The following is a 14,780-nucleotide window of genomic DNA, read 5'->3' on the forward strand; positions in this document are numbered from 1 at the left end:
GTGAAGAAGCCTCAAGATCGCTCAGAAAGGAGCTTGTTTTGAGGAATACAGATGTCGGTGTCATTTCCAGGAGAACCTGATCCAACGTCAGCCTGTGGATCCTCCCTGCAATTTCTATGCATGAAGTTAAGCGAGTGAACTTCTCCTTGAAGTACCCCACTGTAACCCAATTCTAGCCCTGAAGAGCCAAGGACAATGCTATGGTAAAACAGGTCTTCACTTCTCTCAGGCAGTATGATACCACTTCTCCCAAACAGAAGCATAATACTTGGTGTTTCCACAGCAGTTTTCTTCTAAAGAGCTGTGCAGATGTTGTTTCATTAATCCTTATGGTTTCTTCAGATCTGCAGACAGAGAAATGGTCCACAGTGAACTTCAGTGTCTTAGGTCCCCCAAAGAACCAGCAGGCAGTGGAGTGGGGACAGAACTGGTACCCAGGCCTGAGTTAAGGGACCAGCCAAGAAAGTGAATGGCTATGGCCCAGCATTAAAATGTATAAGTGAACCACATTAGAATTAGGTGAGCTCCAACATGACTGCTGAGATTTTAGGAAGAGATCAGTATGTAATTGAGCTGGTTTGGAAATTTTTTGGAGAGATGCGCTGATTAGACAAGTGAGGTCACAGTCCTATTACACACCCTGGAGGAAGACGTGGGCTGGGCCTTGGGCAAGGAGACCTGGCTTCAAGCTCTGAAGGTTCCTCAATTCAGGGATGTAGGTGAAACCTGAGGGAAGAACCAAGCACAGTGGTGCACACATGTAATCCCAGCTACTCAGGAGGCAGAGGCAGGAGGATGACAAGTTCCAGGTCAGCTATGGCAACTTACTAAGACTTTCAAAATAAAGACTAGAAATGGGAGCAGGGTTGGGGATTTATCTCAGTGAGGGAACATCGTAGGATTCAATCCCCAGTACTATCAAAAAAAAGCTGAAGAAAGAAGTGTGTTTTAGCACCACCTAAAGAACCAAGGGGGCAGGCTCTGCTGCCAACCAGGGAGTCTCATCACTGGAAATGATGAAGAGGTTCCCTTCTGGAACCCCTGGTCAGGGGATCCTTCCCCAGGGAGCATGAACATTCAGGAAGCACTAATGCAAGCCTGCTCCTGCTCCAGCTTTTGCACAAAATCTACTCTTGGTCTCTAGAAATAATAATGAATGGGGTGGGGAGAGCCCTGTGATAGCCCTCTGGGTGTTAATGGCAGTATTGCATTTTACTGGTGATTTATTATTTTAATTAAGCTGTTGCTTGCTTGTTCTTCATTACTGATAGCAAAATTAACTTCCCCATAACTCTTACAAAGAAAGAACCATAAGAAAAAAATTAAGGGCAGTTGGTCTGCCATAAAGTCAAAGTGTAAATTTTGGCTCTGGGTCATCTCTGAGATCAACAGCACTTCAAAAAAAAAATGGGCAGAAAAAAATGACTAAGAAATTACACCATTTCTAACGAGCAGAAAGTGAAGTTGGAAGAGAGAAGAAGCCACACCCCCCAGTGTTTCCCAAGATTTCTCTTCCCTGGCAGCTCCAGGGTGAATGAGAGCCGTCAGCAGTAGCCCGTGACTACTCTCCCCAGCTTGTACCCTGATGTCCCTCTCCAGATCTTGCTGCACCCACAATTTACACCAATTTTGCAAATCCCTTTGGTGGTCAAAGCTCCAAAAGGCTGATTCATCTTTCATCTAACAATGAGTAGCATACTGCTGTCCAGGCAAGAAGATGCTGACTACTGCTTTCACAGCGGCTGACAGTTCTGAAAACCTGTTACATGCTGGACTGCGCTGAGTATGTCCTGTGTATTTTGTCATTTAACCCATGCAACAAGCCCAGGGAAATCATTGATTTGTCTCCCTTCCGTCTTCTAGGTAAGGAAACTGAAGCCCAGGGAGGGTCATGCTCTACCAGGTTTACACAGCCACCCGGGACAGAGATTAAAACTCATGACCCTGTACATCCAACTCTGTGACTAAAGCACTACAACACAGCTCGGCCTAGAGGCTGAAATGAGCCCTCTCTCCCTGCAGCTAAGAATGTAAAGATTTGCCTTTGTTAAGCACTCCCTATTTTCAGACCCCTGTAAACCTGGATGCTTTATGGTTTCATTTTGAATGCACAAGTAAAAATAGTGCTTTCAGGAAAGACAGCTTAAATCCTTGACTTAACTTAACTCCCCAGTCTGAGCACTGGGTCATTTGCAAGACAGACCAGAACCTCAGACCCACCAACTCCTCCCACCTCTTGGTCTGCACAGGAGGGTGTACCATCCTGGCGGGCTCCAGCATCACGTGGCCATAACTGTGGAGACTCGCTGTTAAAATGCCTTGTAAGAACATCGCGCGATTCATCGCACTACATCTGGGAGTGTTATTCTTTTATTCTTTTCCCCTCCTGTCTGGCTCAGACAGCCTTTACCCCAGAGACCCGGGCCCTGGCAAACACGGCCCCCTCCCGCCCAGTGAACAGTGCAAATGCAGGAACAAAGCTGCCCTTGAAGCCCGGCCATTTAAAAGACTTTATGAAGCCCGCTGGGGCCCCTGATTATTTTGCAACAAGTCCTATCCCATGAAGAAATTCACTTCTCTGCAACACAAAACAGAGGGAGATTAAAGCAAAAGGCAGGGGGTGGAGGCAAAGAGGTAAGGGCCCCCTCCTGCTCTGTCTGGCCAGAATCGTGCCTTGTAGTGCCATATCCTCCACAGAGACGATGTGCTGATGATATATGGCCCTCATATGTCACCAAGTGACAGTGCTCTCCTGATACTGCACCTTAAAAACACGACACACACCAGCAGACACAGCACAGGGTAGTAAGGGGGACCTTTTTCTATGGCAGTTACTAACATTTCAATTGTTTTTAAACAGCCTTCAGTTTGTTGGAGGGATTGCTTGTGGTCCTAATTCTATTTACATGTTTAGATCTGGTGGGGCTTTTCTCTTGGTCTTTGAGGGAACTTGCAGAAAAAGACGCATGGGCCGTTGGGACACCACAGAGGAGTGCATGTGCAGCTCTGATGTAAAACTGGGCAGGGTCCCACAGCTCCTCGTTCTGTTTAATCATATTTTGAAACAGAACCAAAACATTAGAGGTGGCAGAACACCAAAGAAATCACCACCCAATAAAAATAGTAGCCCAGAGAAAGCAACAAGTTTGTATTACACCATACACTGTTTTGTATTACACCGTACATCGCATAAGCAGAGTCTGCTGGTGACATCACATTCACAGACCTGCAATGTGTGGGGTGGGAAGCAGCCAGTGACTTGGCCACAATGCCGTCACAGACGCCGCTGTGCCACACTCTTGGCCCCCAGGGCCCACAGGGAGAGCCACAGTGCACAGTCCTGTTCTGCCCGCAGGAGGGGGATAGGCACATGGTGGGGTAGAATCGATTCTGGCACCTTTATTTTGCCCAAATACTGAAGTCTCCCTTCTTGCCTCCCCACCCAAAAGGGAATCTGGTAGCTGGGATGTGGACAAATAAACTCCATCTGGAGAAAACCCCGGAAGAACTCCTGACTTGGGCTGCATTTGCCAACCAGGATAGGGGAAGGAAGCCCGCAGAGGGGAGTGGCTCCGTGTGCAGCCCCTCCAACACCTGATCGGTCTACAGCCTGGGCGCCCTGCAACACGGGTGACAGGAATCAGCTCCTTCCCCTGCCCAGAGGAAAACAGAGAGCAATGAAATTCTAGGAATATTTTTATGTCTTCCTGGTGAGTTCTTTTTGAACCAGTGAGAAGACGATGGACCAATATTGGGGTTCCAGCTCCAACTACCAGCAGGACCTAAGGCTCAGAGGACACTGGCCAGGCTTCCAGTCTCTGGAGACAGCACAGAGTCTGCTGGCCAGGTGTCCTGAGGAGGAGGGGAGTGAGGGTTAGTGGGGTAAACAAAATCATAAAATCAGAACTGCTCTGCAGGAACACTGGCAATGTGACCTTGAAGAAGGTGAGCACTGGAGGGATTATCTTGAGGGCCCCTGCATGACACCACAGCATAAGAAGCAGACCCTCTGTTATTAAAAGGCTGAGAAATCATGATCTTTTAATTCTGCACATAAACAATTCTCTGCCAAAGAAGAACAAGTGTGGGCAAAACATGAAAACCAAATGTCTAAATCTTGCTGGCAACTGATGGTGGCAAAACCATGTCATGGGTCCAGCCCTAGGGGGCCATCCCCCTGGTCATCAGCACCGTGTCTGTCCAAGATCACACACCCACCATCCACAAGCCCCCTGCATCCTCAGGTGCCCCTGCTCCCAGGGGTCAATGAGAAGCCACCGAGCAGATGAAATACAAGATTTTTCACAGGTTGCCCCAAGGAAGCCCACGTGCTGTAGGGAGTTACAAAAATACCTGAGCTTGACAAGTAAACAGAGCTGACAGCCCTGGGAATGGGCCGGGTGAGGAGCTGCTCACAGCTCATCTGTCATTTTGACAAAGTAACTTTCTGGTCACCAGTGAGAGACTTTTGAAGACAGCTGCACAACTGACCCCAATCACCAGCAACCACCAAGCCTTTCCAAGGTCCCCCCGGACAGAGGCCCAGCTGGCTGTGCCTCGAGGTTGCAGCCCTGCTGCTGCATAGCGGGATGTACCACGTGCTGGAGAGATCTCTGCTCCCAGACTACGAGTAGCTTGGTACCAACTGCAGAGCTGTCCAGTAACCCAAGAAACATCACACAGGGAAGGCAGGGACAAGGGCTCTCCAGCTGCCTAGCAGACCACAGAACTCAGAATCACAGCCTCCCACAGGCCCTGCGTTGGGCAATCTTCACTGGGCTTGGCCTGACTCGTTCCTCAGGGCCATTAGCCACCTGCTGTCTTCACCGAAGCTTGCCCAAGGGCCACAGGCAGAGGTCAGGGAGAGCTGGAGATGCCGCAGATTTACGCTCAGGCTTAGAATGTAATTTTTATCTACTACCTTCCATTATCAAACTCAGTAAGCCACCAATGCACGCCAGATTTGCACATAACCCATTTCTGAGATTAAGGCGTTATAAAGAAATGAATCGGAAGGTTGCCATAAAGCATTATTAACACAAACTTATTGCCAAGGGTATTTGTAACATGGGCCTAAGGTTTAAAACCCAAAATATAAAAACAAAACAAAAAACCCATAATCATTGCCCTCAATTATTAGTTTTAGCAAAGTTGCATTGCAAAATAGCTTCTCAGAGGCACTGACATCTCAAGAGGAAAGTGTCAAAAGAAAAACAAATGGCTTTTACAAAACAGCATGTTTTGGCTCTAAACATACTGCTCTGCAGGTTAGATCTTTGAACTGCAGCAGTCAGATCTTCCTCACTTAAAAACCCACAACTCTGTTTAACAAACATTTCTGAACTGCTGCAGGCCAACCACTACACCAGCTTTGGCTTAGAACGGAAAGCATGAATCAGATACATCTTCTGCCCTAGAAGAGGTTATGATCCAAGGGGGAGAGGGCCAGGGGGAGACACAGCCAGAGACCTCATGTGCTGCAACAAGAGTGGCAGGAGGCGTGGCCACTTGTGCATGGAGAGGACAGTAAGTGACAACCGAATTCCACTACCGCAAGCTCCCTGAGGTCACCCAAAGCATCCAGATCCACAGACACTGTGTGGATCACCCCAGGAGCCTGGAAGAGCCCCTGTTATACAATTATCTCACTGAGGCAGAAGGTGCCCTACATGTCACAGCCCCTTTGGACAGCACAAGCCACAAATGAGCCTTTATTCACACATGTTCTGGCACACTCCTACTCAGGCACAGCAGCAGTGGGCATGGAATGGGCACCATAGAACAGTCTGTGTTCCAAAAATCACAGGACAGTAAGGGATGCCTGTTTTTCCATTATTGTCTTGGCTCATGGGCATAGTAATATTTAACACATTTTACTTTACTAGATCTGACTTTTGTTTTGTTTTTGTTTTGCTTTTTGAGGCACTGGGGTTTGAACAGGGGGCTTTTGCGTTGAACTGCATGCCCAGAACTTTTGTTCTTTTTTCTTTTGAGACAGGGTCTCACTAAATTGCCCAGGCTGGGCTTTTAAACTTGTGATCCTTGTGATCCTCCTGTGGCAGCCTCCTGGAATGCCAGCACTACAGATGTGAGCCAATAGGCCCAGCTCACTGAAATGTTGTAGGGAAATATAGAAATGCAAATGCAATGAGTTTAAATAACATTCCAAAACAATCATTGTCATGCTACCCAGTCCAACATGTAATATCTATTTTTTAAAAAAAAAAAAAAGATTTTCTATAAAGATCCAATGTGCCATGGGATTATGTCCCCCAAAATACCATAAGTAAAAAACACTTTTATACACTTACACTATAGCACATCCTAGCTGGCAACACAGCACAACATTGAGTGCCCCTTGCTGACCCCTCTGACATGTGACTGCCAGGAGCTGTAGCTCACTGCTGCTACCCAGTATCTTGAGAGAGGATCTATGGCTGTCACCAGCCCAGGAAAAGAGCCATGTCCCATACAGGAAGTATGATATTGATACGATATGCATTGCTTCCACTGTAAAGTCAAAAGTCATCACTGTAAAGTCAAAATGTTGTAAGTTGGACCACTGTAAATTGGACCATTGTAAGGTAGGGTCGTCTGTGATTTTATCCTACAGTTACAATGCTTATTTCATAGATGGCTATCGTGACATGGCTGTGCAGTGGAGGCAATTTTCATCTTCCTGTGCATCTGCATAACCTTTCCTCCCCTGACCATGATATACAAAGTAATGTGATCTATGAAAAGGCAAATCATCATGCCAGAAAAGCAGGGGTTAGTGTAGAAAGGAAGGTTAGTACCCCACTGTGGGGGAACACCTGAGGGAGCAAAGACATGCCTGAAAAGATAGATTCTGACCAGGACTAAGAGAAAAGGAAACAGGACAAGGGAACAGAGTTATGAATGGTGTTGTTATTGGGAGAATAGTTGGCAAGAGATCCTCTACTAAGGAACAATAATCCAGATACCCAAGTGAAGGAATGAGAATATTCAAGTACTGTGGACAAAAAGGTTCCTGGCACAGAAAAAAGCTCATGAAAACACACTGCAAAGGACAATGGGCACCATACTAGTCAGTTTCCCATGGCTGAGACACAATGCCAACACCCACATCTTGAAGGAGGAGAGCCTAAACCCATGGCTCATGGGTTTAGGAGATTCAGTCCATGGTCAACTGGCTCCAAGGCAGGAACATCATGGTGGCAGGATGTGACTGAACAAAGCTGCTTAGTTTGCAGCAGCTGTAGCAAAACAGGGAACAGTGCCAGAGAGGAAGGGGTGAGAGACCTGATATAGAACACAAGGCCACATCTCCCTGGCCTACCCAGGAGCACCTAGAAATGTGTCCCATCAATCCCTGGGGAAGACTTCAAAGCCAATCAACTTGACACAGCTGAACTTAACTATAACAAGTATCACACACCAGGGACCAGGAGCCCAGGGATGTGGCAAAAGAGCGGGGAGGGTGCTCTGGAGTTGGAGTCAGAGATGGCATCTAGATCCAGATCAAGTAACACCTTGTAGACCAAGGTTATTCTTTAAACTTGAATCTGGGTGAGATGTGATGTATCCAGGGGTTTTTGCTCAGATAAGTAAAACTATCTGTAGACTCTTAAATGGTTGATGACACCTTGTCCAATATCAAAAGTAGTGACAAAAGTAATTAGAAATTATCAGATAAGATATGTCTCCAAGGTTGGTCCAGATAGTAGATTAAACCCAGGACACAAGAAAGAGAGAAGAGAATCAAACCAGGTCAAGACAGCCAATGTTACTGCCCAGAGAGAACTAGGTGGGAAAAGTAAAAAATCAAATCCCCTTTTGGGCCATTTTCAGTATAAGATGCTGCCAGATAGCCATGGGAGATGCTAATGCACATTTGGGTTTTGTGACTAGACTTGAGGGGTGACCATAAATGGAATGACCTACATTTACATGGTTTTTAAGGCACGGATGTGTATAAAATCACCTGCGGCAGAGATGGCGAACCTTTTAGAGACCAATTGCCCAAACAGCAACCCAAAATCCACATATTTATTCCGAAGTGCCACCACAGCAATTAAATCTGAATACTGAGGTTTTAATTTTAAAAAAAGAAAAAAAGCAACATAGCCACAGAGAAGGATCTGCGTGCTCACTGCAGCACACATGCCATAGCTTCACCAGAGCTTCACAGACCTAGGGCATGAAGCCATGGAAAAAACTAGAATCCTGCATCGCCCCCTCCACAATATCTGAAGTTTAAGACAATGAAGAGCCACCAAAAAGAAAGTTCAAAGAAAAAAACACAAATAGAATTCTAGACCCATCACACAAGTGCTGAGAGGAGTCCATGCACGTTGCCTTCGCACACACAGACAAACACAGAGACATGCACGCACAGACACACGCATGTACAGACACACACACCCCTATCAACAACTATTACACAAGGCCACTGGCTGAGATGATGAGTTCATACAATGAACACCAGGGGTCGCCTTCTTTCAGCACCTGCCACCTGCCAGGCAGAGACAAGATGCCCCAGGACAGGGCTGGTACCCAGGATGAGGCTCACAAGAGAGACTGTCTTCATCACTACAGTCCGACCTTCTCCCCAGATCTAATGGCCACCATGCCTTCCAAGCAGCCTCTCTGAGGAATAGATTTAAGTTTAGGAAAGTGCTGGTGGGATGTAGGAGCTGAGATTTCCAAGAAACAGGTCTAGGACCAATGTTCCCACGCCAGAGGGCTCAGAGCCACCAGAGCCTACTGACCACTGGCTGAGTCAGTATTAAGATGGGTGTGGGCTGAGAGAACATCGGACAAGCAGGAGTAGCAGAAAGAATTTTCTCCATGCAACTTTTCCTTCTCGGTTATACAAGGTCCTAAAGCCCAAACTTTGGGGTGAGCAAAGACCACAGTCAGACCCTGCTTTCAATTTCTAATACCAAAAAGCATGACTAAAAGCTAGGACGGTGACACTCATCTGCCCTGACAAGGACGCAGGCGACCCCACCAGGAACCAAGACCCCACAAGCAGCTTGGGACTCACTCTGGAGTCAGTGAGAGACAGAGGCTCAAGAAGCTGAAGCTGATGCTATGTTGCATCTTGGGGATTAGAACTCCCTTCCATCCTCTCAGCATAGTATTTCTTCCTGCACTGTTGAAAGCTGTTCATGCCTCTCCTGGACATTCTCTGCACTGGGCTGAATTGTGTGGGCACATCATCGTTAGTGAGAAATACTTACTAAATTCCCTGGGCACTTGACTCTGCTCAGAGCTGCCCATTCAGCCTTGTCCAGAAATCTCCCATTCCATCATTGCACCCAGCAGGCTCTCCTCTGGCCTCTGCCAGTTTCCCCAGGGTCAGTGCCCTCCACACAGCACCCTCCACCCATACCAAGATCCAGGTACCATGGTTTGTGCAGGAAGAGCAAACACCTACTGTAATGCCTGCTGGTGAACTTTAGCACTAGTCTGAAACCAAGAATTAAAAATCTGAGACCAAAAAAAGACACAAAAGTTGGAGAATGGTAACATCGTGGAAACCCTGATCTAAAAACAGAAAAAGAAAATGACACAGTAAAAAAATGTGGCGGACCACCTGGATGGCTGTTCTTGAAAGAAAAGCATTTGGCCTTACTTCCACATACTGACATGTACAGAGCTGGCTAGGATGTGTCTTTATCCCCTCATTTGGCTTTAAGCAATGCAAATAGGTCTAGCCCAGGTGCCTGATGTGTAGTCTTTAAAGCAATGCCACAGGTCGGTGATGCCCCTGAAGAGTATGTGTGAGCTAGGTTAAGTGATGCCAAGATGCTGGCTGAGATTGAGCCTCGAGAAAAGAGGCTATGACATCTGAGGGTATGAAGATTACACATCAAAGTTGAAGCACTGACCCCAAAACATCAGGTACTCCTTTGAACTGTGTTATACAGATTACTCTTTCTGCATCTCTCTCTCTCCCTCCCTCTCTCTCTCTCTCTCTCTCTCTCCCTCTCTCTCTCTTCATATTGCAGAGAACTATCTTGCCTCTGACATAGCCCAGCTCACAGCGTTCATGTACTTCCTGCCATTGTCACAGTCACTCAACCCCAAGCCACTCCCCTCTTCACCAATTAATAAAACCCAGGTTGGGCCCTGGGTAGAGGCCTTTGTTCCCGTTAGCCATCTTACTAGCTGGACTTAGGAACCCCTTGCTCCCCACAACTACTAATATGCCTTCGTGTCTTTATTCTCGCCGTGGATTGTACTGGAAGTGGTAGATTGGAATTACTTATTGGAATTCTAATAACTTTTCCCTGGGATTACGAATGTGGACTCCTTTGGACAATGATGAGGTCCTGAAGGGTTTTCTATAAAAAATAATAGTGATAGAGATGGTATAGGTGAAACCCTGGAACTGTGAAATGCCAGAATCATTTAAAATGAGGATTCTCATTAAAAGTATGGAGACTGGGTAGCAACCTAACTGAGGAGGAGACAGGATCACAGTCTGGCCAGTCTGAGTTCATGCTGTCTCCCCCCGAGCAGAGAAGGAAGGTGTGGGCAGAAAGAAGGTAGAAATAAGGGCAGAGAGAACTGAGAGTTTCCAAGGTGAACTCATCCTGGACATGGATGTGAGTCATTGTGTGCACACCAGCTGTCCACAGAGGACAGCAGCCCCTTGGAGCAGCTCTGGGGACTCACGGCTGGGGCGGTGCTGTCTTTAGCTCTTGCTTCACTGAGCCCCCACTCTCGCTAGCTGCCTCTGGCTCCTCTAGGTGCTGCTGGACAACCCTTCCACCCCCAGACAGTCATAAAAGCCTGGCTCCTTGGTCACAGTGCTCCATCCGGTTGGCTGATTCTTTAGGAGCAACAAACATCACATCAGCTTCGGGCTACAGCTGCTGCCCATCACAAGAGACCACAGGACATGTAGCATCCCTGTGGAAACCCAGCACATGAAAAGCTTGGCAGCCACCCAGTAGACAGCCTGTCCCACCCAAAGGTGCCAGTCTGGACTCTATCTAGCAGGACCTCAGGACCCCTGAGAACATAGTCCCCAGGAAGCTGTCTCACAGTCTCTCTCCCTCAGCCTGGGTGCCTTCTCAGGCCTTCAGGTCAGGAAGCTTCATGGGGGGGGGGGTCCCACTGGGGTCACTCAGGATTCCCAGGGTACCCATGTTCCAACTGTCATCTTTGCTTGCTTTCTCTTTTTTGATCCCAACTATGAAATAGAGCTACTAAAAAACCCTGTCATTACTCCCTAAACAAAAGAACATAATGATCATCACATGGCATTTGCACTGTGTTAAGTACCACAAGGCATCTAGTGCTGGTCTGTATGGGAGGGCTGCAGAGGTTATACACAGACACGGTCCCACTTTACACAAAGGACTTGGCCAAGGAGGCCTTTGGTGTCGGGGCCCCACGGGTCTGCACGAATGCACTTCACCTTCTTCTGTGCCACTTCTTCCCCTAGTGATTCCTGGGACACTGTTCCCAAATGGCTTTGGTGAACATCAGTGCATCTAACCCCCGTGCCTCCCCTCAGTTCCTGTGACACCCAGCACCTGGGCTGCGGGAAGGTCCACACCACAGTGACCCACCCAGGACTCACGGTGGGGCTCAGAGACAGCGAGAGCCTCTCGGGGATGCACAGCTGCCAGGGAGGCTGGGGAAGCTTGAACCCCTAACTCCAGACATAAAATCCCATCCTCAGCAGTCCTTCCCCAACAAAATGGGCCTGAAAATCCTCTTGAAAGGGGAAAACATTTTACCTGAAGACTTAGACTTAAAATGCTGAATTGTACCCTAATTTTTAAAGCACCATTAACAATTTAATAGAGCAAACTTGAAAGCTTCTAACAGTAAGTTTTTATATTACTTCAGGGTCTTATATTAATGTTTTTATTCCTAATAAAAAATGCCTCGATGTTGCTTAAGCCATTTTGCACTTAACTACAGAGATACTCCGATGGTGTCGGGAGCAAGTACATGACTTCTATCCATGAAAACAGTTTTGTTTTGGTACCTTTAAAAGGTCAAGTAGTATTTATATACTTGCTTTTGCTGAGATCCTTTAAAATCAAAGTTTGGAAAATTTGTGACCTTTGCACTACATTTCCAACTCCCTATAGCAATCTTAGTTTGGATTCCTGCCAAACAGGGTTTCACCAAATCCAACCCTGATGGATTCAACCCCACATGCGGTGTGCAGGAGGGACTGCAGTGGCAGGGACCGTGGCTCCTTGTTCCACGCAAACCAAGAGGGGACAAGAGAGTCCCTTCCCTGGCATCCTCCTCTGCAGTGTCCGCCCCACAGGTCTCCGTCTTCTTCAAGCATCTGCCTCTGCCTGCTCCCTCCTGCTTCTCCTCCTGCCTCTGCGGCTACTTCTCCAGCTTTCATGGGTCTCTCCTTTCTTGCCTTTCTCCTCACTATGATCCTGCTTCTAGGTAACCGTGGACCCACAACCTCAGACCTCAAAGAGATGTCTTCCCAAGAAATTATTACCCCCAAAGTCTTGAAGTTTGTTGCTGTGCACTTGGGTAACAAATTACAGCACTGTGGTCCTAAATTCTCCACAAAGATAAAGACTCACGTGGAGCCTCTGCAGAGCACACCCTACCGTGCCCTGTGGCTGTGCAGAAGGTCTGAAAGGTTCCCCCACCACAGCATGAATGTGGTAACCCCTCATCGTCACACCAGGGCTGCCCAGCCCGGTCTCCACCTCCTCTGACACTGAGGCTGCAGGCACACGGGACCCTGCCCTGGGTACCCCCAGCGTGCACGCTTCCGTCTCCTATGTCACTCCCTCTGCATGGACGCCTGTCCTCCCACCAAGGGAGAGTTCACCTCCAATACCCTCTGTACCTAGTTCAAGCCATCAGGAGTTTTTTTTATCACTTCTGGAAAGCACGTTTGCACATGCGTCCTTCCCCACCAGGCTGTACACAAGAATCAGACCCACTGGTCTTTCTCTCCTCAGAAACACCCAACCAGCACAGTGCTTCAAACACAGAGGAAGCAAAAATAATGAAATAGAATGGAGGCAGGGAAGAGGTGTGGGAAGAAGGAAGAAAGACCAGCATTGCTGAATTTGTAACCTGTATCCCCAGTGATCTGCGTGGTGTCTTATAGAATCAGAGCTGGGAATCAGCGGGTCTAAAACACATGCCCAGCTCCTGTGCTGATCTTAACTAAGTTCGACAAGCACACTTGACCCCCAGTGTCATCAGCAGCAGTGCCATTGGTGCGAAAACCTGGCATCCTCTATTTACTCAGTGAATTTTTATTAACTGGCTTCATTTTCTGTCCCTCTGATCTCCATTCTCCTGCCCTCCCTCTACTTGCTTTCCAGTCTGGGACAGCTCTCTCTCCTCAGCCTTCTTCCCAATGCTTAAAACATGGTCACCTTTGAGAGACCAGAGGAAGCCACAGGCCTTGTGGGTAGGGGATGGAGAAAGACAGCCACGAACAAGGAGGCAGCAAAAACATGCTTGGGTCTGGAATGAGGTCGAAGACGTCCACATGACCGGCCAGGAAAATCCCCAGGGTGCCAGGCCACTGGGCAGTTTTTCCAGAACTGCAGTGCTCCAAGTCCCAACCCATCTCTCTGCCAACAAAAGCACAAGCGAGGGTAGCCCTGGAGGCCTGGAAACGTAAATGCTCTGCAGAAAGGGAGGCCCCTCTTCCATGGAAAGGTGGCTTCAGGTTTCATCAAGAGGCAGGGAAAATGCACAAGGCCCACACAGTGCTGCAACAAGGGGGAAGCAGCCACACAGAGCCCAGTGCAGCCCCGGAGGGGACCTCTCAGCCCAGCTGCCCACGAGGACAGCCTGGCATCACCACCCCTGCGCCTCCATCCGTCCACTTCTCTTTGTAACTTTGCCCAATGAACCTTTACACCCTAATACACAGAGGAAATAAGGAATTAAAACTTGATGCTGTTACCAACAGCAGCAGGAAAACATCCTTCCAGAGAGCTTTGCTGTGCAGAGCCCACAGCCGAAGCTCACCTGCTGCATTTCATCCATGTCCTCCAGCACAGTGACATCCACTCCTTCTCCAGAGGAGGAGACCGAGGCACGTGCCTTGGGTTCACTAGCTGGTGGGCTTGAAGACAGGCCCATCAGTGTCGGAGACAAACCTTCCGGCCAAAATGACAGGTGCCCCTGCTTCCCTTGGAGGGTTCTCCGGATCCCACAGCCAGCTGTGCTACCAGATCGAAACCATTCTGTCTCCCCGCAAAGAGATTGCAGTTGGCTTTGTGGAGGTGGAAACCACTCTCGGAAGTCTCTGAAAGCATCAGTAGACGGACTTCAAGCAGCAAATGACTCGCAGAAGCAGCAGAGTTTAACTGACAATAAACTGGCCTTATGTCCCAGTTCAGTGTTGTGCTCACTGTGTGGCCTCAGGAGATTCGCTGCGCTTCTCTGGGCCTGGACAGAGCACGGATGAGAACCACCAACTCAGAAATGGTGTCTGTGAGTTGGTCTGCACGATCCCTGAGTTAGATACTCCCCTAGAGCTGTTCTGTTGAAAGACAATTGGTCACACCACTTTCTGGAATGAGTGAAAACAACTAAGTAGTAAATAGATCTGATCAGTTCCTGAGTGAGCATCCATAGTCTAGAGAGGAAAAGTCTGGCGCTCCGTGTGCACACACTGCCTGCAGGGGGCGTCTCTCTGATCACAGCCTGGCTCGGAACGTCCCCTTCCGCTCCCCTCTGGCATACACAGGACTCAATGCCAGGTGGTGTTTCTCCTCCTCTTCAAACGTGTGCCTGACTCAGACCACGGATGACCGTCCTGCAGC

The 14,780-nt window shown here is 48.2% G+C and overlaps 1 protein-coding gene across 1 annotated transcript in view; it reads right to left on the minus strand.

Moving 5' to 3' along the window:
• LOC106147447 (kielin/chordin-like protein) overlaps nt 1-2,331 on the minus strand; it is a 40,976-nt gene extending 38,645 nt beyond the window's left edge. Inside the window, exon 1 of the mRNA XM_013509068.1 lies at nt 2,221-2,331. Coding sequence (XP_013364522.1) covers nt 2,221-2,331 — 111 coding nt within the window. The remainder of the gene's footprint in view (nt 1-2,220) is intronic.
• Nucleotides 2,332-14,780: the final 12,449 nt, after the last annotated feature.

The sequence above is a fragment of the Chinchilla lanigera genome, unplaced genomic scaffold (assembly GCF_000276665.1).
Source record: "Chinchilla lanigera isolate Chin_1 unplaced genomic scaffold, ChiLan1.0 scaffold00159, whole genome shotgun sequence".
Lineage (NCBI taxonomy): Eukaryota > Metazoa > Chordata > Mammalia > Rodentia > Chinchillidae > Chinchilla > Chinchilla lanigera.